Genomic DNA, 27,541 nt, shown 5'->3' on the forward strand with positions numbered 1-27,541 from the left:
CAGTGTCCCTTTTTTTACATCACTTTTTGAGTATTTACTGAATGTAATGTTTGTGTCTCGTAGAATGGAGATGTATGCATTTCGATTCTTCATCCGCCTGTAGATGACCCACAGAGTGGAGAACTGCCTTCTGAAAGGTGGAATCCTACTCAGAATGTGAGGTAAGGTGTTACATAGGAGGAATCTGGTTCTGGACTTAATCTCCTTACTGTCTTTGCCCCTAGTAAAATAAAATTACGTTTTGTCTTTTAACATGTAAAAAAGTCATCTTTCTTATATTTAGTTGTTTTGTCTTCAGCTAGAGCTTTAAGAAATATGTATGCGTCATTTTGTAGAGCTTGTATTTACTAAGCAATAATATATAAGATTCTCATTTCCCTGTGTTCACTTAAGAATTGATTTTGAAGCCTGAATCCCTACTTTTACCTTATCCTAGTTCTACTCTGCTTTTTTATTAACATCTAACATTAGTATCATTCGTTGGTTACAGTTAATAAACATGTTTTGTGTGCTGTGTCACTAAAATTAAAAAATTTTAAAACTTTAAAAATATGTTAATTATTAACTGAAGTCCATATTGTTTTCACATTTCCTTAGTTTTTACCTGTCATTGTTTTGCTCCAAAATATTTTATATGTATAAATAGATATGTATATATGTATGTGTATACATTTTAAAATTTTTTGTAGAGATGAGGTCTCACTAAGTTGCCCAGCTGGTCTGAAATGCCTGCCCTCAAGCAGTTCTCCCCTTTTGGCCTCCCAGAGCGCTCGGATTACAGGCATGAGCCACTGTGCCCAGCTCATCACATCATCACATTATAATTTAATAGTCATGTCTCCACAGGCAACTCCTCTCTCTCTCTCTCTTTCTCTCTCTCTCTCTCTCTCTCTCTCTCTCTCCCTCTCCTCCCCACTCTGTCCTTCCCTCTCTCTCCTCTCTCTCTCTCAGTTTTTCAAACAGTGTCTTGCTCTATCACCCAGGCTGTTGTGCAGTGGTGCAATCGCAGATCACGGCAGCCTTGACCTCCTGGGCTCAAGTGAGCCTTATACCTCAGCCTCCCAAATAGCTATGACTGTAGTTATATGCCACCATGCCTAGCTATTAAGTAACTCTTAAGTGTAAATTTTCTTGGTTTTGATGACCTTGACAATTTTGGGGGGATACTGATCAGATATTTTGTACAGTGTTCCCCAGTTGAGATTTTTCTTATTTTTTTTTTTTTTTCATGATTAGTTCTAGGGTTATAGGTTTGGGGAAGAAATATCAGAGAAGTAATGTGCCATTTTTATTATGTCATATCAGTGTGGCTTATCCCTGTTGATGTTACTGGCTGAGATAATGTTTTGAGCTTTTCATTCTTTACTCCTTAGAAGGAAGTCATATGCATAGCCTACAACTAAGGAGAGGGGAGCTATACCTCCTTGAAACCAGGGTATCTATATAAATTATTTTTAATTCTTCTGCATGGATTGATATATTCTTCTCCCTTTATTTGTTTATTCAGTCATTTGTTAAACATTTTTACTGATACCAAAACTATTTGATTAGAATCTCTAGGTTTATCAAAAGCGAAGAATTGGAAGCTTCCTGACTTGTAAAAGAAGCTCTTCAAGATATATTGAATGACTATTGATTATGTTTTTTGTTACACATTCCTTTGGGTACCTTGTTCCATCCAATTTATTTAGAAAGAGTTGAGAAAATAGATATATTAAAGTTTTTAGCACAACTTACTAATATATTTTTTTAACACAGAAAAAAAATGTTACTTTCTTTTTAAATTTAAATAAATGTGTTGTTACACCTCACCTCGACAACCATCATCTCTCTGATTTTTTTTTTCTTATATTTCGTTCTTTTCTTTTTTTTTAAGATATCTATCTTGCTCCGTCGCCCAGGCTGGAATGCAGTGGCGAAGTCATGGCTCACTGAGGCCTCAACCTCCTGGGCTTGAGCAATCCTCCCACCTTAGTCTCTCCGGTAGCTGGGACCATAGGCATGCATCACTGTGCCTGACCAATATATATATATATATATATTTTTTTTTTTGTAGAGAGATGGGGTTTCTCCTTGTTTCCCAAGAGGTCTCAAACTACTGGACTCAGGCAATCCACTTGCCTCTGTCTCCCAAAATGCTCAGATTACAGGTGTGCCCCAACACACCTGGACTAATTTTTAAATTTTTTATATAAAGATGGGGTCTCACCATGTTGCTCAGGCTGATCTCAAACTCATGGGCTCAAGTGGTCCTCCTGCCTCAGCCTCCCAAAGTGTTGGGATTACAGGTGCTCACACTATACCGAGACTTCTGAATCTTTTATCTATACGAGAATAATACCTACCTCAGTAGGTTTTTGATAGAATTAAGTGAATAATGAATGTAAACCTACTAGAATGGTGTGTATTACCTGACTGGCTTGGGTTGCTGCTAATATTTTCAAGGAATTTTTTTGGTCTAATGTGAAGCAATCATTTACTGTCTATTAGAAAAGAAATGCATTTCTTAATTCCCCATATTTATTTTATTTTGCTGCAGGGAGACATAATTGCTAGATGCCTGTATCATAACCAATTCAAGTAATACAGAATTTATCTTTGGTGCTAAATACATGAAAATAACTAAGTAACTAAGATAAGTGTTTGGAGCTTTTTTTGAGATACACTATAATTTAGAATATGCTTTTTTGGATGGGAAAAGTATCCTATTAGCAAATTATATATAAATGAATTATCTCAATAGACTCAATTTTAAATTAGTTTTAACAATTATGAGTTTTATGTAGTCTATTTTATTACTCAAGAGTATGTTTGAGGGTGCTATGTTTTTAGAAGTAATTGTAGCACATTATTTTGACATAATTAGAAAGTGTGTATAAAAGGTTTTTCAAAGGTATTTTAGATGATTTGTTGAAAAATTACACTGCAAAAAAATCCTTAATTGTCCTTTGATTATGATTCTGGTGCATGGGTTTTCAGGACCAGTAGTAACCCTATAGCAGAGGAAGTGGTAGCTAAGATACTGGTGATTCTTGGTTTTGACGGTTGAATGTTGAATAAAATGCTTACACCCCCTCCCTCTTTGAGAAAACAAGCTCCCCCTTTCCTCACATACAAAGCCCCAAACAAGATTTCCTCATTGCATTTTTATGCTGCCTGCCTGGATAATGTATTGCCACCACCCACAGGAATTTAGGATTTTTATCCTTTACTTTTCTTGCATTTATATGCAAATGATGTTATTTGCCTTGTCTCAGAGAGCTTAAAATATTGTGAGCATTTTTTTCTTTTAAAATTGACCTACTTCTCATTTAACCCAGTCTTTTGGAGACAGGGGATTCCTTTTATATATTTATCTGTCCATCTGAAACTACCTTTGTTACTTTTGGTACCAGCATCATTTTTTTCTAACTATTGAGTCCCCAGGCCACCTGAGCCACAATTTAGGGACATTCCCCAAATTCAAAATCAAGATTGCTTTCCCTGCTTTCAGGCTGCTTTGTTTGGAAGCTTCACAACTACAGTGAGTTATGTGGAGTTACACCTAAGGTCTTCATACACAGCTCTGCAAGGTGTTTGCGTTGGAAATCGTTTACCTTTTTGGACTTTTTATCACTTAGCTCCACGTAATCATTGGGTAGTCCTTCAACATTTTGATCTTATCGGTATTTTGAGGGGGCTGTGGGTTGTTTTGTACACTTTTTGAAACTTCATCTGTCTGGAACACCTGGTGGTGCTCAGAACTTGAGCGGAGGTCAGGATATCACTATCGGATGAGCAGGTGTGGAATAATTTTCCTTATCCCTTTTGTTTCTGTGTTCACTTTCTTTTGAGGCAAGGGGGTTTTGAAGTTATATTTTCTAACAGGTCATTGATGGCACTGAAATATTAAGAGGGAAGATACAAGATGTAGTGAAAATGAGCGACTATTTTCCCCTTGTACCTGTCTGCTGCTGAATTATCTAGGGCCAGCAACTGTCTAAGGGTTCTGGGCTCCATATCCAGTTTATGGATGGCTGTAGTAAGATGGCAGTGGAGATGATCCTGTTTTGGAGTCTTGTCTGCTGCATCTCAAACATCTGAAACTGATTCCATATTCACATTTGGTTTTCTTCTCCATAACCACCTGTACTCAAGACTGTCATTCAGCATGTCAGTGGACATATTTATAAAATAAAGTGGTACGAGGAGCACTTTTGTAACTTGAGGAAAAGTAAGGGACTCCAGTTACCTTCAAGAGCCTGAGTTAATCTTTATTATCAGATCTGGTGAGTAATGAGAGTTAGCCAACTTGAAAAGGAAGAATTTCAGGGATGCAGATAATCAGCCGTCTAGTGTTCACTAAAGACTCATCAGTAGCTTGCTACCTCTTGGGAAAGCCAGCATACTTCTTTTGAAAGAAAAGATCCACAGGCCTCCTCCTCCCAGAGGCCCAGGATTAAATTGGTGGGGCTAGAGGTGGGGTGGAGGGTTTCTTCCTGAATTGGAAAGTTTTAAGGAGTAGGCATTTGTCAGCAACAGTGGAGTTGGGAGGGTAGGGTACGGACAGGACAGGACCCCTGATGCTGCCACATGTCTTTGATTAGGAGTTCACAGCATCATGCCTCTCCTGATGGAGGAAGCAAAATGTACCTTAATGCATGCTCTGTCTAGAATGATGTGGGAGCTTTGGGGATAGTGTAGGGTGGGCGTGGGGGTATCCCTTAGACTTTGCTGTAGAGTTCACAGCTGCTTTCTCTGAGACACCATCCCCAGAACTCCCTATCATATCTGCTGTCAGCTCTGGAATAGTGAATAGTCTTTGTGTGGATTTGCTTTATGTGGAAAGAGGCATATATAATGTTTTCTTTTTCAATTGGAAAAATGCAATGTGAAACTAAGTTTATTAACCTAATCAGTAGAGGCCGTTGTTTGATATGAAAGTTTGTCTCAGAAGTAGGGTAGGATATTTTTCTGTCTTGTCTTCTCTGTAACCCATTGAAAGAACAGAGAGCCAGAGACATCGCCCCTAGCATTGGGTGCCAAAGTAGGCAGGATCAGGCAAAGAGGTATAACCATGCTGTTCCTAAAGCTCTTTTAATCCCAATTCTAGAACAGTGTGGTTTATTTATTTGCTTTCTTGGTTTTTGCTCATTGGGTCCCACTACCCTCAACCTGCCAATTCCATTCTCTGCAAGTGATACATAATTTGCACATTTAAAAACTGTGGTTGTATTCCTACCTTGCGTTCTCAGGGATACATCAGTCAGCAGCAGGTCCAGCACTGCACAGACTGAGCTGTTATATTTGTCGGTTGCCTTATCAGCCTAAAGAGAAACTTTCTAATAATGTAAACCCATTAAACTAATATTTTTACCATCAGTTGCCCTGTTTTCCCTGTCATATAGCCTTCTTTGTTCTTTGTCCTGATGTCCTCTTTAAATCCCTCCCCCATACTTAAACACGTAATGAGAACTGAGCTTTAACTCAGTTACTGATCCATCCTTTGAAAGAGCGGAAATGAGAGATTTAAAGGACCCAGGACAACTAGAAAAGTCAAGTTAAAACCCAGAGTCAATAAGGGTGGTAATATGCAGGATTTATTTTTGGCTCCAGAGAACTGGGCTTCACGTCACACATCAACTCTCAAATATTGGGTCTATAAAACTCAATATCTAAGTCAATCTGCATGTGTGTTTATATGTGTGCACATGTGTATATGCATGCTTGCCCACAATTACTGAGTGAAGTAAGCTTAGGGTTTTGTTTTTGTTTTTGTTTTTGTTTTGAGATGGAGTTTTGCTCTTGTTACCCAGGCTGGAGTGCAGTGGTGCGATCTTGGCTCACCGCAACCTCTGCTTCCTGGATTCAAGCGATTCTCCTGCCTCAGCCTCCCAAGTAGCTGGGATTGCAGGCATGCGCCACCTGGCTACTTTTGTATTTTTAGTAGAGATGGGATTTCTCCATGTTGGTCAGGCTGGTTTCAAACTCCTTATCTCAGGTGATCCTCCTGCCTCGGCCTCCCAAAGTGCTGGGATTACAGGTGTGAGCCACCATGCCCGGCACAAGCTCAGGTTTTCTGGTTTTTAGGAATAAACCATTTCTACTTCTCCCATGCTGCATGGAGGGATATATACATGGTGGGGCAGGGACAGGGAGGGTACCAGTCTTTAATCCTTCAAAATTCCAAACTTTTCTTGCTTGGTTTCCAGGCAGACCCTAGAGCCAGGTTTTATTTTTGATGCTAGGGCCATCACAAATAAACTACCCTGTTAAAGTTGTGCTTATGGTGACATAGCAGCTAACAGAGAAAGGGTTGTCTACATGTTGAAAACAGGCAAATGAGGCTGGGCGCAGTGACTCACACTCAGCGCTTTGGGAGGCCAAGGTAGGCAGATCACCTAAGGTAAGGAGTTTAAGACCAGCATGGCCAACATGGTGAAATTCCATCTCTACTAAAAAAAAATAAAAAATAAAAACTAGCCGGGTGTTGTGGCACTGCATCTGTAATCCCAGCAGTTAGGGAGGCAGAGGCAGGCAGATCACCTGAGGTCAGGAGTTTGAGACAGTGTTGCCAACATGGTGAAACCCTGTCTCTACTAAAAATTAAAAAAAAAAAAAATTGGCCAGGTGTGGTGGCACTGTGCCTATAATCCTAGCTACTTGAGAGGCTGAGGCAGGAAAATTGCTTGAACCCAGAAGGCAGAGGTTGCAATAAGCCTAGATTGTGCCATTGCACTCCAGCCTGGGCAACAAGAGCAAGATTCAGACTCAAAGAAAAAAGAAAGAAAATGGGCAAATGGAGTATTACCCATTGGGTCATACATGTTTAATCCTGATTTCCAATTTCCCTTAAATACTTCTTCAGTCAGGCACAGTAGCTCATGTCCTTAATCCCAGCAATTTGGGAGGCCAAGGCAGGTGGATCGCTTGAGTCCAGGAGTTCAAAAGAAGCCTGGGCAACATGATGAGATTCCATCTCTACCTCAAAAAATACAAAAATTAGCCGGGCATGGTGGTGTGCACTTCTAGTCCCAGCTACTCAGGAGCCTGAGGTGCAAAGATCACTTGAGCCCAAGAGCAAGGCTTCAGTGAGCTGTGATTGTGCTACTGCACTCAAGCCTGGGTGACGGAGTGAGACCCACGTTTGCTTTGTCTTTTAAACACATATGAGCTCTATAGAACTTCACAACTTGATTTGCTGTTTACTAGTCTATAATATATTATATATGATGTGTTGGTCTTTATTTTCTTTGAGGGTTTTTATTGTTTACAAACTTTTTGAGAGAGTTTTGCTCTCATTGCCCAGGCTGGAGTGCAATGGCACAATCTCAGCTTACTGCAACCTCTATCTCCCGAGTTCAAACGATTCTCCTGCCTCACCCTTCTGAGTAGCTGGGATTACAGGCTCCCACCAACACGGCTTACTAACTTTTGTATTTTTAGTAGAGACAGGGTTTCACCATGTTGGTCAGGCTGGTCTTCAACCCCTGACCTTAGGCGATCCACCTGCCTTGGCCTCTTGTGAGCCACTGTGCCTGGCCTACAAACTTATTTTTTATTCACAACCAGATGGCTAAATAACCTCTGACCAAAGCTACTGAAGCAGGCAACAGGATCTGAAATATGAACCTGAAGACTGTAAAGTGAAGTGCTTTTGCCTGCCCTTTTTTTCTGTGCTTCATTTCTCTGCTTAGCATTTTTCTGTTTTGGCCTAGACCCTCTATCCTGAAAAGGCCTACCTTACTCCCTTGCTGGCATAAAGAGGGGCAAAAGGAGCACATTTATTTCTGGGAGCATCCCTAACTCCTGGAATGGTAGCGGTGGGAATTGTGCAATGAACCACAGACACCAAGAACTACCTGGCCCTCATTCTTATCCCAAATTCCCTCTAGGTCTATTCTTTGTTACAATAAATGTTAAACATGTATTCTGCTTGATTGAGATAGATCAGATATGTTCCTCCAAACCTGGAGTAGAAAAAGGTAGCACACCTATGTGTTCATTCATGTGGGGGGAAAAGAAAAAAAAAGCAAAAGGTAGTGCAGTTACTCTTTACAGGAACCGAGAGTCTGGGGATGGGCCCTCAGGTTCTATTTTGCTAGTCCAAGAAACTTGTCCAAGTGCCAAAAGATGGTCTAATTGTATAAATGCAACTCCATGTTACTGCTAAAAATTCAAGCTTCACATGAAACTGTGACTTACATGGACAAAAGTAGAATAATAATCAGTATACGTCTATTGTTTTCTTGAACTTTTCCCCTTCATTCATGATGTGCAGAAAACATCCCGTTAGAGGGCTCTATTGACCCCATCATTGGGGTACATTAATTTGATAGTTTCATTATTGGGTCTTTCTTCCACTCTCATTTCACCCATTGTTAAACCTTTCCATCTTCTTGTTTCTCCTGAGAAAATACAATAAATGAATAAGGATTTTAAATGCTTAATAAAACTGACAACAAAAAAATGAGCTAGCAATTGAAATTATTATTATTTTTTTTGAGATGAAGTTTCACTTTTGAGATTAGAGGCATGAGCCATCGTGCCCAGCCATAACATCCTGGATTTTTAACTTAAGAGGACCTGGAATTAGAAGTTCTCATTTTGTTAGATACAGATGATTAAACATTTAAAAATTTGTTTCCCAATATACACACTATATTAATACACAAAATGCAAGAAAATCAAATTGGTGAAACTACTTGTGGGAAACTTTTTCTTAATTCAGGTAATAGGATTCATCTAGATCTGTGTTGTCCAATATGGTAGCCTCTAACTACATGTGGTTTACATTCGGGAGGCTGAGGCAGGAGAATCGCTTGAACCTGGGAGATGGAGGTTGCAGCGAGCTGTGATCGTGCCACTGCACTCCAGCCTGGTGACAGAGTGAGACTCTGCCTCAAAAAAATAATACTGTTCAATAAAATAAAGTATTTTTCAGTTGTGCAGGCTACATTTCAAAGTGAATTTTAATATTTATTTATTTTAAGACAGGGTCTCACTATGTTGCCCAGGCTGGAATACAGAGGCTATTTATAGGCATGATCAGCACACTACAGCCTCAAACTCCTTCTGCCTCAGCCTCTCAAGTAGCTGGGACTACAAGTGTATGCCACTGTGCCAGGATAATATTTAAGTAGCTGCATGTGGCTAGTGGTTACTTTATTGAACAGCATAGGTTATACATCAACATAATCATCATCATAGAAAGTTGTTAATGGACAGTACTGATCTAGACAATTTAAGCTATTTTTCCAGCCAGCCATGGTGACTCACACCTATAATCCCAGCACCTTGGGAGGCCGAGGCCAGTGGATCACTTGAGGTCAGGAGTTCAAGACCAGCCTGGTCAAGGCTAGAGGCTAAGGCAGAAGAACCACTTGAACACTTGTCCATCCATTTTCTACGTTGGCAGTGATGAGTTTCTTTCTTTCCTTCTTTCTTTTTTTTTGTTTTGAGACACAGTCTCGCTCTTTCACCCAGGCTGAGTGCAGTAGTTCAATCTGGGCTCACTGCAACCTGCACCTCCTGGGTTCAAGCAATTCTCTCGCCTCATCCTCCTGAGTAGCTGGGGCTATAGGGGCATGCCACCACACCCGGCTAATTTTTTGTATTTTTAGTAGAGACAGGGTTTCACCATGTTAGCCAGGATGGTCTCAATCTCCTGACCTTGTGATCCACCTGCCTCGGCCTCCTAAGGTGCTTTGATTACAGACGTGAGCAACCTTACCTGGCCTTCTTTGACTCTTTTTAATGTAATTACTGAAGAAATCCAGAAGGCTCTTAGGGGAGGAAGGCCAAGGAGTTCTCCTTAACCTAACAGAAAGGAGCATGTGTGATCAATGGATTCTAACTAGATAGAAAAGTTTTCTTTGAAAATGCCTTTGTCATAATCTTGTATAATCGTATAACAGAAATTCTTAACCATTTTAAGGAAAAGTTTTCATCAGATCAAACATCTAATTGCCTGTTTTCCTCCCTTTGTTTTTTGCTTGGGGCCAGGAGCAAAAGGCTATTTTTGCAGCACAATCTCTTATCAGTGAGGAAAGATAGAGACATTTCATCTTTCCTCCCATTTTTCTCCTAATGCACACAATTGTTTAGGGGGAAAAGCCTAGGAGTAATTTGGAACTGTTTTGAAGCCAAGACTTTCTAACAAAAACTTTATTCCCTGATTATTTGGAATGTTTAATTTTTTTTTTTTTTTCTTTTTTGAGACGGAGTTTCGCTCTTGTTACCCAGGCTGGAGTGCAATGGCGCGATCTTGGCTCACCGCAACCTCCACCTCCTGGGTTCAGGCAATTCTCCTGTCTCAGCCTCCTGAGTAGCTGGGATTACAGGCACGCGCCACCATGCCCAGCTAATTTTTTGTATTTTTAGTAGAGACGGGGTTTCACCATGTTGACCAGGATGGTCTCGATCCATTGACCTTGTGATCCACCCACCTCAGCCTCCCAAAGTGCTGGGATTACAGGCTTGAGCCACCGTGCCCGGCTATGAAATGTCTAATTTTTATCTGTGGATGAAAACTGGCCTTTTGTAACACCCACTAGATTTGTAAGCCCTGGGAGACCAGGGGATGGCATCTAACTTGCTCAGCATTGTATACTGTACATCCATTTTACATCTCACTTGGTGCCTCTGGCACACAGTAGGTACATAGTAAATACCTTTGAATGAAAATTTCTGTTATTCAGAGATTCTAATTCTTTTGTTTGGAGGATTCTGCTTTTCCTCCATTCTCCTGCTTAACTCTGTCTTCTAAGTATGGAAAAAATATATTTGTAGCACTCTTTTTCAGGTCATTTAAGAGGCCACAATAAAAACTGGTTATATAGGGCTGGGCATGGTGGCTCATGCGTGTAATCCAAGCACTTTGGGAGGCCAAGATGGGCAGATCACTTAAGGCCAGGAGTTCAGGACCAGCCTGGCCAACACTGCAAAACCCTCTCCCTACTAAAAATACAAAAATGAGCTAGGCGTGGTGGCACATGCCTGTAATCCCAGCTACTCAGGAGACTGAGGCAGGAGAATCACTTAAACACGGGAGGCAGAGGTTACAGTGAGCTGAGACCATGCCACTGCACTGCATCCTGGGAGACAGAGCAAGACTCTGTCTCAAAAAAAAAAAACAAAAAAAAAAAACTGAGCCGGGTGTAGTGGCTTACGCCTGTAATCCCAGCACTGTGGAAGGCTGAGGCGGGCAGATCACCTGAGGTTGGGAGTTCGAGACCAGCCTGACCAACATGGAGAAACCCCGTATCTATTAAAAATATAAAATTAGCCAGGTGTGGTGGTGCATGCTTGTAATCCCAGCTGCTCAGGAGGCTGAGGCAAGAGAATCGCTTGAACTTGGGAGACTGTTGTTGTAGTGAGCCAAGATCGTTCCATTGCCTGGGCGACAGGAGCGAAACTCCGTCTCAAAAACAAAAAACAAACAAAACAAACACAAACCCACAAACCTGGTTATATAGAATAGTGTCATTTTTACCCCGTTCCACATCAAGATTGCCTTGAAATTAAATATTTTTTCTCTCTTTTTAAAAATTTTTTGGAGACAGGGTCTCACTATGTTGCCCAGGCTGGAGTACGGTGGCTATTCACAGGCATGATCCCACTACTGATCAGCACAGGAGTTTTGAGAAGCTAAATATTTTAAGCTTTTCCCCTCATGCCATTTAATTTGTAATTGTAAAAATAAACAATATTTGAAAGCTTCTAAGACATCCACTTTCTGCAGATTGGAACATGCAGCTAGTTGAGACAGGGCTTTCCATCAAGTTCATTTTTATGCTTTGTGCATTATCCTTATACTAGAATCACAGATTTTCTCTGCTTTGCCTAACAGCAGCTTGTTTCTGAAGAAAATTTTTTAAATCTTATTTTTCTTAAATGCCTTTTATGAAAACCATCAATACAAATTTATGATCTTCTCTAATCCCCCACGGTCTCAAATTAAATTGTATCAGAAAAATTTTAAGGGAGGGAAAATTTGAAATCCGATTGTACTTTCTTAAAAAGCAGAAGTTTTAAATACTGTAAATATGGGTATTCATAGCTGACCCTTTTTTCCTGTTTCTAGGACTATCCTATTAAGTGTAATCTCACTGCTTAATGAGCCCAACACCTTCTCCCCAGCCAACGTCGATGCTTCAGTTATGTTCAGGAAATGGAGAGACAGTAAAGGAAAAGACAAAGAATATGCTGAAATCATTAGGTAAGTTGCTTTGGTTTTTTTTTTTTTTTTTAATTACCTCAAGTCATTATACAAAACCAAAATATATTCTGGAACCAAGGTTTTACATCAAACTTAAATATCCTGTCCATTCCAGGATAATTTTCCTCAATTAGATTTATAGTGTGGGAAGAGAAGATTTCTGCCTGAGCCCAGTGAACTTCGCTAGATAATGCAGTAGCAGACCTGATTTTCTAGAAACCAGAACTTCTAGGTTCTTAACTAGACAAGTTTGCAAAGTGTCTTTTAATCATTTTAGGGACCTTGTTCTAGAACATATTGGTTAAGTGTAGCAAACGCAATTACCCAAGGTACTCCAGATTTTCCAGGTACATAGGACAGAGTATCAGGTGTACGTAAGACAGAGTAATTTTGTTTTCAAAATTTGAATAAATAGGCCCGGCACAGTGGCTCATGCCTGTAATCCCAGTGCGTTGGGAGGCTGAGGCAGGTAGATCACTGAGGTCAGGAGTTTGAGACCAGCCTGGCCAACATGGTGAAACCCCATCTCTACACAAAAATTAGCCAGGTGTGGTGGTGCATGCCTGTAATCCCAGCTACTCAGGAGGTTGAGGCAGGAGAATTGGTTGAACCCAGGAAGTGAAGGTTGCAGTGAGCCAAGATTGCACCACTACACTCCAGCCTGGGCGACACTCCATCTTAAAAAAAAAAAAAAAAAAAATTGAATAAATAAAGCCTTCTAGTTTATTGGCATTCCTGACCATAGCAGCAAGTATCTTGGAAATCCTCATTCTCAGCAACACTAATGTGTGGTATAACAGAACCCTAGAATAAGATTCAAGGGATTTGGAATCTACTAGTGGCTCTGCTATTATGAAAAATGGTCCCACAAATAATTAGTCCAAAATGATTAATTTTTGGGTTCTTTTACTTTCTTCTCTATGTATAATGGAAAAAAGCTCAACCTTTAATCTCTTAGGACATCAGGTTCTTCTAATAGTACCCAAAAAATTTGCAAATACAAACCCTACCCTTCCCCCACCCTCCACCTCTTTATTTAAATTATTATTATTTTTTACATTCTTACTCTGTCACCCAGGCCAGGGTGCAGTGGCATGATCTCAGCTCACTGCAACCTCCGCCTCCAGGGTTCAAGTGATTCTCCTGCCTCATCTTCCTGAGTAGCTGGGATTACAGGCACCCACCACCATGCCTGGCTAATATTTTGCATTTTTAGTAGCAACAGGGTTTTACCATGTTGGCCAGGCTGGTCTCAAACTCCTGACCTTGTGATCCAGACAACTCGGCCTCTCAAAGTGCTGGGATTACAGGCGTGAGCGACTGCACCCAGCCTCCTCCACCTCTTTTTAAAGAAACATGGTCTCCCTCTGTTGCCCAGGCTGGAGTGCAGTGGTGTTATCACAGCCCATGGTAACCTGAATTCCTGGGCTCAGGCAGTCCTCCCACCTCAGCAACCAAGACTATAAGCATGTACCACCACACTCAGCTAATTTCTATTATTATTTTTTGTAGAGCCAAGGTCTTGCTATGTTGCCTAGCCTGGTCTTGAACTCTTGGCTTCAACTGATCCTCCTGCCTCAGCCTTCCAAAGCTCTGGGATTTGGTGTGAGCCACTGGGCCTGGCCTCAACCCCATTTGATGTTAGATTTTAATTTTTTAAAATACAGACCCTAAATACAGTTACAGCTTACTTTTGTGCATAGGAGTTCAGTAAGCACTGGCATTTATACAAATAAGAGTAAAATCTAGTTGGCTAGAGACCAAGTGATATGAAAAAAGTTAGAACAATGCTGGGAAAGCACATGAGGTGACTGCTGAGTAATAAAATCAGCAGTTCTAAGTTTTCTGCCCATTGGGATCACCTTTAGACTGTCCCTAAATGACAGCTGTCTTTTATGAGATTACAAGGACAGAGTTTGAGAATCTGTTTGTATGTATATATCTCACCTAGGTGACTGATACATACCAAAAATTGAAGATAATTAGTATAAATAGTAAGATCCTACATAAATCTAGAGGCATGGGAGTGTACTAAGGATTGAAGGATCAGAAAGCTTATGTATACATATTTTTAAGGTACTTCTATATATTTCTTAATTTAAGGGTCCCTTTATCTCATTATATCTATGCCTTAATTACCTAGCACAGTGCCTGACACTCAGCAACAACTTTGTATCAGGTACTCATTAAGACAGAGCATGTCTCCTTAGGGAGCTCACTTAATAGCATTTAAAAACAAACGACCATGTATAATTATACCTATAGAAGCTTAAACAAGAAACATTGGGAGAAATATATAATGTAATAATTTCTAGCAGAGATAATTCCTCATAACCAATAATTTTTCAGGTGAAAAAAGGGAAGGAAAACACCCATGTTTGCTACAATACAGGATTATAATAGCATGACATGCATGTGAAGTCAGTTACAAATGCTTGACTATTTTTTTGAGACAGTCTCCCACTTTCACCCAGCCTGGAGTACAGTGATGCAATTTCTACTCACTGCAACCTCTGGCTCCAGGGCTCAAACTGTCCTACTTCAGTTGGACAGGGGACTGACATGGACTAAATTGAGGCAGTAGTAGTGGGGATGAGGCAGGCGGATCACTTGAGCTCAGGAGTTTGAGACCAGCATGGGCAATGTGGCAAAATCCATCTCTACAAAAAAATTAGGCATGGTGGCTCATGCCTATAAGTTCTGATGTCAGAAATATTAGAAAATTAAGCAAGAGAGGTACCAGGTCTTAAAATACATTGAAGTCATGATAAGAGAGTATCTTAATCTAAGAGGTGATGGGGTACCACTTAAGTATTTTTGGGAGGGAAGAGAGTTCTGATAAAAGACAATTGGCTGCCTGGTGCGGTGGCTCACACCTGTAATCCCAGCACTTTCGGAGGCAGGTGAATCACCTGAGGTCAGGAGTCCAAGATCAACCTGGTCAACATGGTGAAACCCTGTCTCTACCAAAAAAAAAATACAAAATTTAGTTGGGTACAGTGGTGCACACCTGTAGTCCCAGCTACTTGGGAGACTGAGGCAGGAGAATTGCTTGAACCTGGGAGGCAGTGGTTGTAGTGAGCTGAGATCACGCCACTGCACTCCAGCCTAGGCAACAGAGCAGGACTCTGTCTTCAAAAAAAAAAAAAAAGAGAGGAGAGGAGAAGATGGCACTATAGGAGCAACTCAGGATTGCAGCTCCCAGTGAAAGCACAGAGGGTGAGTGGACGCCACATTTCCAGATGGATCTTTATTGCCCACAGATCAGGAGATTCCTAGGTGTAGGAGCCCCACGGGCCGCCAATGTGGCTGTTTAAGCCGGCGTGGCTGTTTCGGTTGGCGCCACAGCGCAGCAGCACTCCGTACAAAATACACTTGTCTGGTTGCCCTGTTAAACCGGCAATTTGAGATTTGGGAAGGCAGATTAGCACATTCATCTGATTAAATGGGACCTAAACAGTTAGCCCAGGAGATTCCTGGGCAGTGATGTTGTTTCAGCTGGCGCAGTGGGTCGCCGCACAGGAAATCACACAGATCCTGGTGCCCTTTCAGCAGGCGACTGGAACACCTGGGAGAGTCAACCGTTCAACTTAAAAAAAAAAAAAAGGGCTCTGAGGTAGGGAGCCAGGTGATAAGGCTCGGCGGGTCCCACCCCCACAAAACCAAAGAAAACAGCAATTGGAAACGCTCGGGGTTGAGAGTTTCACGGCAAGCACAGCTGAACCCAGGATGGTGCAGCTCGGAGGAGGAGGGGCATCTGCCATTACCGAGGCACTCCACCTCTACGGAGGTACTCTGCCATTGCTGGCGCAGCCTGCCGTTGCCGAGGCAACCCGCCATAACAGAGACAGTCCACCATTACAGAGGCGGGCCACCATTGCCACGGCAGTTCTAACCACACCCATATAAATAGGACTACAGGGAATTACACACAGCAGCAGGGCAGAGCCCAGAGCAGCTCAGCATAGCCACTGCAGGCAGGCAGTGACTAGACTGCCTCCTTGCTGGGCAGGGTAGTGCAACGGATGCTCATAAATAAAGCCCTAACTCCCCGGGACAGAGCACCTGAGGAAAAAAAGGGGCTTTATGAGTTCTGCTGCAGCAGACTTAAACGTACCTGCGTAGCAGCCCTGAATGAACAATGGAGCTCACAGCTCAGCACTTGAGCTCCTATAAAGTACAGACTGTCTCCTCAAGCAGCTCCCTGACCCCCATATATCCAAAAACTCACCTCACAAAGGACTGATCAGACTGACATTTGGCAGGCATAATTCTGGGACAAAGATAGCAGAAGAAGAAACTGGTAGCAACCCTCACTGTTCCGCAGCTGCTACAGGTGTTCCCCAGGCAAGCAGGGCCTGGAGTGGACCTCAGCAGTCCTACAGCAGTGGGGCTAGACTGTTAGAAAGAAAACTAAGAAACAGAAATACTTCATCATTAACAATCTAGACATCCACTCAGAGACCCAATTGGAAAGTCAGCAACTACTCAGACGACAGGTGGATAAATCCATCAAGATGGGAAAAAACCAGTGCAAAAAGGAGGAAAACACCTGAAACCAGAACACCTCGCCTCCTACAAGGGACCACAACCCCTCACCAGCAAGGGAACAAAGCTGGATGGAGAATAATGAGAAACTTGTGTGAGCTAAAAGAACACGTTCTAACTCAATGCAAAGAAACTAAGAACTTGGAAAAAACATTTGAGGAAATGATAACAAGAATGGACAACTTAGAGAGGAATATGAGTGAATTGATGGAGCTGAAAAACACAACACGAGAACTTCATGAAGCATGCACAAGTCTCAACAGCCGAATTGACCAAGCAGAAGAAAGGATATCAGAAGTCGAAGATCAACTCAATGAAATAAAATGAGAAACCAATATTAGAGAAAAAAGCGCAAAAAGGAATGAACAAAGTCTCCAAGAAATGTGGGATGAGGTGAAGAGATCTAATCTACATTTGATAGGTGTACCTGAATGGACGAAGAGAATGAATCCAAGCTGGAAAATACTCTTCAGGATATTATCCAGGAAAATTTCCCCAACCTAGCAAGGCAGGCCAATATTCAAGTCCAGGAAATACAGAGACCACAACAAAGATATTCCACAAGAAGAGCAACCCCAAGGCACATAATCGTCAGATTCACCAGGGTTGAAATGAAGGAGAAAATGCTAAGAGCAGCCAGAGAGAAAGTCACTCGGGTCACCCACAAAGGGAAGCCCATCAGACTCAAAGCAGATCTCTTGGCAGAAACCCTACCAGCCAGAAGAGAGTGGGGGCCAATATTCAACATCCTTAAAGAAAAGAACTTTCAACCCAGAATTTCATATCCAACTGAGCTTCATAAGTGAAGGAAAAATAAAATCCTTTGCGAACAAGCAAGTACTCAGAGATTTTGTCACCATCAGGCCTGCTCTACAAGAGCTCCTGAAAGAGGCACGTAGAAAGGAACAACCAGTACCAGCCACTCTGAAAACACACCAAATGTTGAAGAGCATCAACAAAATGAAGAATCTGCATCAACTAACAGGCAAAACAGCCAGCTAGTATCAAGTTCACGCATAACAATATTAACCCTAAATGTAAATGGGCTAAATGCACCAATCAAAAGACACAGACTGGCAAATTGGATAAAAAAAACCCATCAGTGTGCTGTATCCAGGAAAGCCATCTCACATGCAGGGATACACAAAGGCTCAAAATAAAGGGATGGAGGAAGATTTACCAAGGAAATGGAGAGCAAAAAAAAAAAAGCAGGAGTTGCAATTCTCGTCTCTGATAAAATAGATTTTAAAGCAACAAAGATCAAAAGAGACAAAGAAGGACATTACATAATGGTAAAAGGATCGATACAAAAAGAAGAGTTAATGATCCTAAATATATATGGACCCAATACAGGAGCACCCAGATATATAAGGCAAGTTCTTAATGACTTACAAAGAGACTTAGACTCCCACACAATAATAGTGGGAGAATTTAACACTCCACTGTCAATATTAAGCAGATCAACCAGACAGAAAATTAACAAGGATATCCAGGACTTGAACTCAGACCTGGAACAAGCAAACCTGATAGACATTTACAGAACTCTCCACCCCAAATCCACAGAATATACATTCTTCTCAGCACCACATCACACCTACTCTAAAATTGACCACATAATTGGAAGTAAAGCACTCCTCAGCAAATGCAAAACAACTGAAATCATACCAGTCTCTCAGACCATAGTGCAATCAAGTTAGAACTCAGAATTCAGAAACTAACTCAGAACCACACAGCTTCATGGAAACTGAACAATTGGCTCTTGCATGTTGACTGGATAAACAATGAAATGAAGGCAGAAATAAAGAAGTTCTTCGAAACCAACAAGAACAAAGACACAACATACCAGAATCTCTAGGACACATTTAAAGCAGTCTCTAGAGGAAAATATATAGCAATAAGTGCCCACATGAGAAGAGTGGAGAGATCCAAAATTGACACCCTATCATCAAAATTGAAAGAGCTAGAGGAGCAAGATAAAAAAAACTCAAAACCTAGCAGAAGACAAGAAATAACTAAGATCAGAGCCGAACTGAAGGAGATAGAGACACGAAAAAATCAATAAATCCAAGATCTGGTTTTTTGAAAAGTTCAACAAAGTAGACAGAACACTAGCCAGATTGATAAAAAAGAAAAGAGAGAATAACCAAATAGATGCAATAAAAAGCAATAAAGGGGAAATCACCACAGATCCCACAGAAATTCAAACCACCATCAGAGAATATTACAAACAACTCTGTGCACATTAACTAGTAAACCTGGAAGAAATGGATAAATTCCTGGACACCTGTGTCCTTCCAAGCCTAAACCAGGAGGAAGTCAAAACTATGAATAGACGAATAACAAGGTCTGAAGTTGAGGCAGTAATTAAGAGCCTACCACACAAAGCCCAGGTCCAGGTGGTTCACAGCCGAATTCTACCAGACACACAAAGAGGAACTGTTACCATTCCTTCTGAAACTATTCCAAATAATTCAAAAAGAGGGAATCATTTTATGAGACCAATATCATCCTGATACCAAAACCTGGCAGAGACTCAACAAGAAAAGAAAACTTCAGGCCAATATCAATGATGAACATGGACGCAAAAATCTTCAATAAAATACTGGCAAGCCGATTGCAACAGCACATCAAAAAGCTTATTCACCATGATCAAGTAGGATTCATCCCAGTGATGCAAGGCTGGTTCAACATACGCAAGTCTGTAAACGTAATTCACCACATAAACAGAACCAAAAACAAAATCCACATGATTATCTCAATTGATGCAGAGAAGGCATTCGACAGAATTCAACAGCCTGTTATGCTAAAAACCCTCAATAAACTCAATATTGATGGAATGTATCTCAAAATAATAAAAGCTATTTACGACAAACCAACAGCCAATATCATACTGAATGGGCAAAAACTGGAAGCATTCCCTTTGAAATCTGGCACTAGGCAAGGATGCCCTCTCTCACCACTCCTATTCAATATAGTACTGGAAGTTCTAGCCAGAGCAATCAGGCAAGAAAAAGAAATGAATGGTAATCAGATAGGAAAGGAGGAAGCCAAATTGTCTCTATTTGCAGACGACATGATAGTATATCTAGAAGACCCCATCGTCTCAGCCCCAAAACTCCTGAAACTGGTAAGCAACTTCAGTAAAGTCTCAGGATACAAAATCAATGTGCAAAAATCACAAGCATTCCTATACACCAATAACAGGCTTAAAGAGAGCCAAATCAAGAATGAACTACCATTCACAATTGCTACAAAAAGAATAAAATACCTAAGAATACAACTCACAAGGAACGTAAAGGACCTCTTCAAGGAGAACTGCAAACCACTGCTCCACAAAATAAGAGAGGACACAAACAGATGGAGAAACATTCTATGTTCATGGTTAGGAAGAATCAATATTGTGAAAATGGCCATACTGCCCAAAGTAATTTACAGACTCAATGCTATCCCCATCAAGCTACCAATGACCTTCTTCACAGAACTGGAAAAAACCACCTTAAACTTCATATGGAACCAAAAGAGAGCCCACATAGCCAAGTCAATTCTAAGCAAAAAGAACACAGCAGGAGGCATCATACTACTGGACTTCAAACTATACTACAAGGCTACAGTAATCAAAACAGCATGGTACTGGTTCCAAAACAGAGATACAGACCAGTGGGACAGAACAGAGGCATCAGAGGCAACACAACATATCTACAACCATACAAATCTTTGATAAACCTGACAAAAACAAGCAATGGGGAAAGGATTCCCTGTTTAATAAATGGTGTTGGGAAAACTGGCTAGCCATGTGCAGAAAGCAGAAACTGGACCCCTTCCTGACACCTTACACTAAAATTAACTCCAGATGGATTAAAGACTTCAACATAAGACCTGGCACCATAAAAACCCTAGAAGAAAATCTAGGCAAAACCATTCAGGACATAGGAGTTGGCAAGGACCTCATGACTAAAACACCAAAAGCATTGGCAACAAAAGCCAGAATAGACAACTGGGACCTAATCAAACTCCACAGCTTGTGCACGGCAAAAGAAACAGTCATTAGAGTGAATCGGCAACCAACAGATGGGAAAAAATTTTTGCAGTTTACCCATCTGACAAAGGGCTGATATCCAGAATTTACAAAGAACTCAAACAGATTTACAAGAAAAAAACAAGCCCATTCAAAAATGGGCAAAGGATATGAACAGACACTTTACAAAAGAAGACATACATGAGGCCAACAAACACATGAAAAAATGCTTATCATCACTGGTCATTAGAGAAATGCAAATCAGAACTACATTGAGATACCATCTCACGCCAGTTAGAATGGCGATCATTAAAAAATCTGGAGACAACAGATGCTGGAGAGGATGTGGAGAAAAAGGAACACTTTTACACTGTTGGTGGGAGTGTAAATTAGTTCAACAATTGTGGAAGACAGTGTGGCGATTCCTCAAGGACCTAGAAATAGAAATTCCATTTGACCCAGCAATCCCATTACTGGGTATATATCCAAAGGACTATAAATCATTTTACTACAAGGACACATGCACACGAATGTTCATTGCAGCACTGTTTATAATAACAAAGACCTGGAACCAACCCAAATGCCCATCGATGATAGACTGGGCTCGGAAAATGTGGCACATGGAGTATTATGCAGCAATCAAAAACGATGAGTTCGTGTCCTTTGTAGGGACATGGATGAATCTGGAGAACATCATTCTCAGCAAACTGACACAAGAACAGAAAATGAAATACCACATATTCTCACTCATAGGCAGGTGATGAACAATGAGAACACATGGACACAGGGAGGGGAGCACTACACTCTGGGGTCTATTGGGGGGAATAGGGGAGGGACAGCGGCGGGGGGAGTTGGGGAGGGATAGCATGGGGAGAAATGCCAGATGTGGGTGAAGGGGAGGAAGACAGCAAATCACACTGCCACGTGTGTACCTATTCAACTATCTTGCATGTTCTGCACATGTACCCCAAAACCTAAAATGCAATAAAAAGCAGGGGGCAGACCGTCAACTGGGCACTGTGGCTCACGCCTGTAATCCCACCACTTTGGAAGGCTGAGGCAGGTGGATCGCTTGAGCTCAGGAGTTCAAGATCAGCCTGGGCAATGTGGCAAAATCAGATCTCGACAAAAAAATTAGTCCGGTGTGGCGACTCATGCTTGTAATCGCAGCTACTTGGGAGGCTGAGGTGGGAGGATTGTTTGAGCCCTGGAGCCAGAGGTTACAGTGAGCGAAGATCGCATTGCTGTATTCCAGCCTGGGTTAACAGTGGGAGACCCTATCTCAAAAAGAAAAATCAGTTGACGAGGGGACCAACATGGACTAAACTGAGGCAGTAGCAGTAGGGATGAGATGACAGATAAAAAAATATTTAAGCTGTGGTCAGGTGCAGTGGCTCATGAGGTCGGGAGTTCAAGACCAGCCTGGCCAAGATGGTAAAATCCCATCTCTACTAAAACTACAAAAATTAGCCAGGTGTGGTGGCAGGTGCCTGTAATGCCAGCTATTCAGGAGGCTGAGGCAGGAGAATTGCCTGAACCTGGGCAGCAGAGGTTACAGTGAGCAGAGATCATGCTACGGTGCTCTAGCTTGGGCGACAGAGTGAGACTCCTCCATCTCAAAAAAAAAAAAAAAAAAAAAGCTATAAAACAATAGGTCTTCGGAGTGAGATTTATTATTTTAAGCGATGTTTATTCAGAGAGGTAAAATGGGAGAAACTGGCTACAGAGGTAGAAAATGCATATGTAGTCTACCTCTGCATATGGAACATCAGGACAGAAGCTTCCAAAAGGCATTTGTTTATATAAGCCAAGAGCTGTCAGCATAAAATGAGTGGTGGCTAAAATATGGGAACATATGATTGATGTCCCAGGGAGAATGCTGAGTGGAGATTCAAGCTCAGAAACCTCAGGACCATCCATATGCAAAGCAAGGCAACAGAAGAAGAGCTTCAAGTACAACCAAAAGATATTGACATTAGGAAGATCAAGAAGAGTGCCTTGACTCAAATTTTTGTAATTGTTGAAGGAAACAACATATTGCTCTGTTCACTCATAGAATTGACTGCACACCTCTTCTGTGCCAGGCTTTGTGCTAGGCACTGGGGAAATAGAAGAGACTAAGACAGACATTGACGCTCACATTAGAATATGGGGAGACATAAGAATGAGCAAACAAAAAATACTAGATAGTGCTAAGTAGGATAATGTGAAAGTGTGACTAGATGGTTCTTTAAATTGGGTTGTCTGGCCAGGCCTTCTCTAAGGTGATTTGTAAGCCTTAACATCCGAGGCATTGCTTTCTGAGTGACAAGGAGGAGCCAGGCATGTGTGAAGCAGGGGCACAGCAAGTGGTGCAGACAGAAAAATCAACGAGGTGTGTCTGAGATACCAAAAAAGACCAGGGTGTTATACCTAACACTGTAAAAAATAAATACAAATTAAAAAAAAAAAAAAAAAAAGGCCAGGGTGAATGTGTTGAAGTTGGAGAAAGTGATGGGCTGGGAGAAAATACAAGAGTGGGTTGTGTGGCCGGGCTCAGTGGCTCAGCCTATAATCACAGCACTTTGAGAGGCCGAGGCAGGTGGATCAGGAGTTTTGAGACCAGCCTGGCCAACATGATGTAATTCCCATCTCTACCGAAAGTACAGAAATTAGCTGGGTGTGGTGGTGCATGCCTGTAGTTCCAGCTACTCAGAAGGCTGAGGCAGGAGAATTGTTTGAACCTGGGAGGTGGATGTTGCAGTGAGCCAAGATTGCGCCACTGCACTCCAGCATGGGTGACAGAGCAAGACTCTTGTCTCAAAGAAAGAATAAAAGAGTGGGTCATGCAAGACTTTGGAATCTGGCATAAGGTATTTGAATTTTACTATAAGTGAATAGAATTGTTGGGGGCACATAATGAGTTTTGGTGATGAGGCGACTCAGAAGTGGTTCTGGCTATAACTGATCCATTGCTTTAAACTTCCTTGACATAACACTGTATTTCCCCCCTAAAAGGTCAAAGTTTACATAGTACAGGGTATCTGTCAGATGCTTTCAGGCAGGTACTGAAGTTTGGAAATCTGAGTCATAAGTAATGATTATTTAAGGCCAGTTATAAATCTGTCTCTAAACAGTGACTTACCATAAACCATTTGTCACCCTCCCTCCAGGAAACAGGTTTCAGCCACTAAGGCTGAAGCAGAAAAGGATGGAGTGAAGGTCCCCACAACCCTGGCGGAATACTGCATCAAAACTAAAGTGCCTTCCAACGACAACAGCTCAGATTTGCTTTACGACGACTTGTATGATGACGACATTGATGATGAAGATGAGGAGGAGGAAGATGCCGACTGTTATGATGATGATGATTCTGGGAATGAGGAGTCGTGACGTGCTCCTTCAGTGCCCCTGTACTGCCCTGCCGTCTCAGGCCAAAGGGAGGGGAGCAAGTGGGGACCTGGCCATGGCCCCTCAGCAAAAACCTATTCACAGTGGGCGGGGAAACACACAGCTCCTGCTGACTCCCCTTATGGATCTCAGTTTCCTCCTTTTTATGGACCTTTAATGGAGAGAGAGTAACCCTCCACAGAATGTCTGAATTCTTGCATTCTTTACCCTTCCATCACTGTATTGATTCTTTTTTTAAAAAACATCAACCCAAACTCCCGCCTCACTCCGTCTCTACAGAATGTTCACAGCAAAACACGTTTGGTCTGTTTTTAGATTCTTGAAGAATTAAATAGTCTTTCAAGATGTTTAATGTGTTTAAAGCTGAAACCTGTTGGGAGTTCACAAGTGCTGCATATACTGGGTAGCAAAAGAAAATGGAAAAAAAAAAAACTCACAAAACAAACTTAAAAAAAAAAAAAGCAAATTTGCCAAGGTTTAGCTGCTCATTTACATTAGCCTGTGTGCATTCGTTCAGCCCCAAGGTGGTGAGTTTTGTTTCTTTCCCTTCCTAAGGCTGGGATATGGTGGGTGTCAGGGACTTTGTGCTAAGCCTGATGAAATATGCTCCTCCAATCTCCATGAAATCATCCTAAAACATGGAGGCCTCAGCTATTCTGAGGAGAGAAATCAGACTTTGTTTTTTGAAATCGATTGGGATGGAAAGCCTGAAATAAATATTCATACTTTACATAGAACTGAGCACTTGGTTGCTGTTTATTGCAGGGTTGTTACTCCCTCCCCCCCCGCCCCCCAGGGAGTGGGGCAAGTTGGGAAGTTGGGATGAGTGTGTGGGGGTGGACTTAGTGATGGGAACAAAGAGTTAAAAATCACTACGCTGTTTGGTTGATGCTACTGGTGGCCACCGTTGGGAGAGGAACCATCTGTTTTATATTTAGCATGGCCTTCCCATCAGAAATACACTCTTACCATGTCGTTTTGTTTCTTGTTTTTTCAGGAGCCACCTTTAATTACTCAGTATTAATCCTAGGTGCATGTGTTAAGATTTTGGTTTTTCATCGAGCTGCTTATACTGATTGGTAGTGAAAAACATGGATGTGTGTGAGACAAGTTGCCAGTTCTCGCTGTCTTCATTGGATGCGAGCTGGACTTTTTTTCTCCTTTCAACATACTTGGGCTGTGGAGCGCAAGCAGAATTTGTGCATAGAGCTCCCCTTGGGATTGTGTCTTGTGGCTGAGGGAGTTGACTGCAGGCAGTTTTTAGGCCAGGTAAGGCTATATATTCCTGTGATGCACTCGCTGCAGCTTTGATTTTCCAGATCTCTGTCGTGTTGCTTCAATTAGTATTGAGATCCAGCAGCCTTCACCATCGAGGGACTTCAGAACTTGAAGGTGATTTTTGGATGTTATGGGGGTGCACCAAATCATAGGAGGGCATTATTCTTTGGAGGAAACCGCTATAATGTAAAATCAGGTTTCAGAAGGAAAATGTAGCAAGGACTGACTGTAGTCCTACTTCAGACCCCTGGGCACTAGTGTCAACTCCTCCTTCGGCTCACAACTCAGAACCAAAGGGCAGATTAGGGACAGGGGCAGAAGGGAATCTTAGGCCAGAGTAGGTGACACTTACTTCCTTAGCTCCTTCCTCCTTCTGTTCTGATCTCAGGGTTTTCACTCTTCAAACTTCCAAACACATGACTTCTTCCCAGCAGCCCTTCCTGACCTCTGAAGTTTGGTCTGGTATGAAATAAGAATCTTTAACATGCAAAGAGTCTTATGGGTCACTGAGCCTGGTCCCAGAATCTATGATCTCCATAGGGCCAGGGCTACTACTTGTGCCCAGAATCTAGTGATTCCAGTCAGATCCATGGAACAGATCAGCTTTGTAGTATGTTGTCAAGTTGCCTGATTACAAACTCTGACAGATGTTGGAACTACCTTTTTACTCCCCATACTTCTTAAGTAATGCTTCCAGGTTAACCTGCAAATCTGGATCCAAAGCCTCTCTCAGTGCTCTGATTTCTCCCCAAAACTGCCCCCAAGACCTCCATTCAAGTTTACAGCCAGTAGCTTGGTCTTGCTCTATTGGAGCCCTAAAATTAAGCCTTTCATTCCCCTTACTGCTAAAGCATCTCACTCGCAGGGCAGGCCCAGCACCCTGGCATTGTGGGAGGTGCTCTGCTGCACAGCTCTGTTCCATCAGGCCCTATTGGCCTCTGTTACACATTGACTCAGGGAGCCAGAGCGCCAAGTGGAGGTTCCTCTCAGCCCTTTGGGGTGTTACTATCAAGGGCTGGGTTTGCCTCTGATAAGTAGTCAGTTCCAGAAGACTGGGTAAGTCTCTTGCTAGTAGGTGGACGTTCTGATATTTTAGACTGACTTAACAAAACCCAGAGGCTAGTGCCAGAGCTCTGTCCCCGAGAACACATCCTGTGGAAAAACACTTGAGTTTGTAATTTTTTTCTTTTTGGGAGTCGAGGTCTCAGGCTCAACCTGGAATCATGCGCGTACAGTTGTACTTATTATTTGGTGTGACATAAATTCAAAATCCCGCATTTTTAGATTCCTTGAGGCCTCACTGGATGCTCTTCAGTTTTGTGTATTTTGAGGCTGGATGAAGAACATCTATCTTGTTGCTGTTTCAATCTTCCCCTCTTGTCCTTATCATTCCAGAGTTCTTTTCTATTAGTCAAACTTTTTTGTAGAACCTTCTTTCCCTTGCCCTGGCTTCTTACTTGCTGGTTTCCTTATGTTTGGGGCACATGCAGTGAAGAGACTGATTGGAAGGGGAAATGTGCAGCTCTCGACCCCTCCCATCCTGATAAACAAGGTTTACATTTAAAACTAAAAGGATTCAGAGATGCAATTTTCAACTTTTCTGAAACCAGCAGGACACACCTGACTTTAATAGTTTTAGCTGAAATTGTAGATGTTTTTCTTCAGTTTAACTTATGAGAAAAGATTATCTGATGCATTTTGTGTTGACTTCCCCTTTAGTGGTTTATTTTGTCTTTTTCTGCCCATGTCTACTAATAAAATGTGAAATAAAATACCTGTATTGCTACTTCCCCATGAGATGACCCTCTTTTTTTTACCTTGTGTTAAAAAAAACAAAAAGGTGGTCTCACTGTTAACCTTGCAGATTATGCCAAGGCCCAGCTGAAAAATTAGACAAAAACCAAAACTGGGGGATCTGCCTTTCTAACTTACCTCCCTGCTGTATGCCCAATCTTTTCAAGCTCCTTACAGACATGGTCATTTGTTAAACTTGATTCTGAAAACAGGAGTCAATAGGAGTATGTCAGTGAGGGACTGTTTCACTGTCTTCTGTTTTCCTAATTTCCTGCTGCTAATAGCAAGGATCAGGTAGATCACCTTAATAAAAGTAC

At 41.7% G+C, this 27,541-nt stretch overlaps 2 protein-coding genes across 8 annotated transcripts in view; one reads left to right on the forward strand and one right to left on the reverse strand.

The window, feature by feature from the left end:
* The window catches only part of UBE2R2 (ubiquitin conjugating enzyme E2 R2), a 112,936-nt gene extending 85,713 nt beyond the window's left edge, over positions 1-27,223 (forward strand). For all 4 annotated transcript variants that reach the window (XM_035308134.3, XM_078370834.1, XM_002743021.6 and 1 more), the window contains 3 exons: positions 64-161; positions 12,065-12,199; positions 23,915-27,223. In XM_035308134.3, coding sequence (XP_035164025.1) covers positions 64-161; positions 12,065-12,199; positions 23,915-24,134 — 453 coding nt within the window. In that variant the 3' untranslated portion in view covers positions 24,135-27,223. The remainder of the gene's footprint in view (positions 1-63; positions 162-12,064; positions 12,200-23,914) is intronic.
* Positions 8,101-27,541, reverse strand: part of UBAP2 (ubiquitin associated protein 2) — a 160,179-nt gene continuing 140,738 nt past the window's right edge. For all 4 annotated transcript variants that reach the window (XR_013534911.1, XR_013534872.1, XM_078370745.1 and 1 more), the window contains one exon: positions 8,101-8,387. Coding sequence is in view for 2 of the 4 variants with exons in the window: in XM_078370745.1 (XP_078226871.1) it covers positions 8,361-8,387 (27 nt within the window). In the remaining 2 variants the exon portion in view is untranslated. The remainder of the gene's footprint in view (positions 8,388-27,541) is intronic.

Source organism: Callithrix jacchus, chromosome 1, assembly GCF_049354715.1.
Source record: "Callithrix jacchus isolate 240 chromosome 1, calJac240_pri, whole genome shotgun sequence".
Lineage (NCBI taxonomy): Eukaryota > Metazoa > Chordata > Mammalia > Primates > Cebidae > Callithrix > Callithrix jacchus.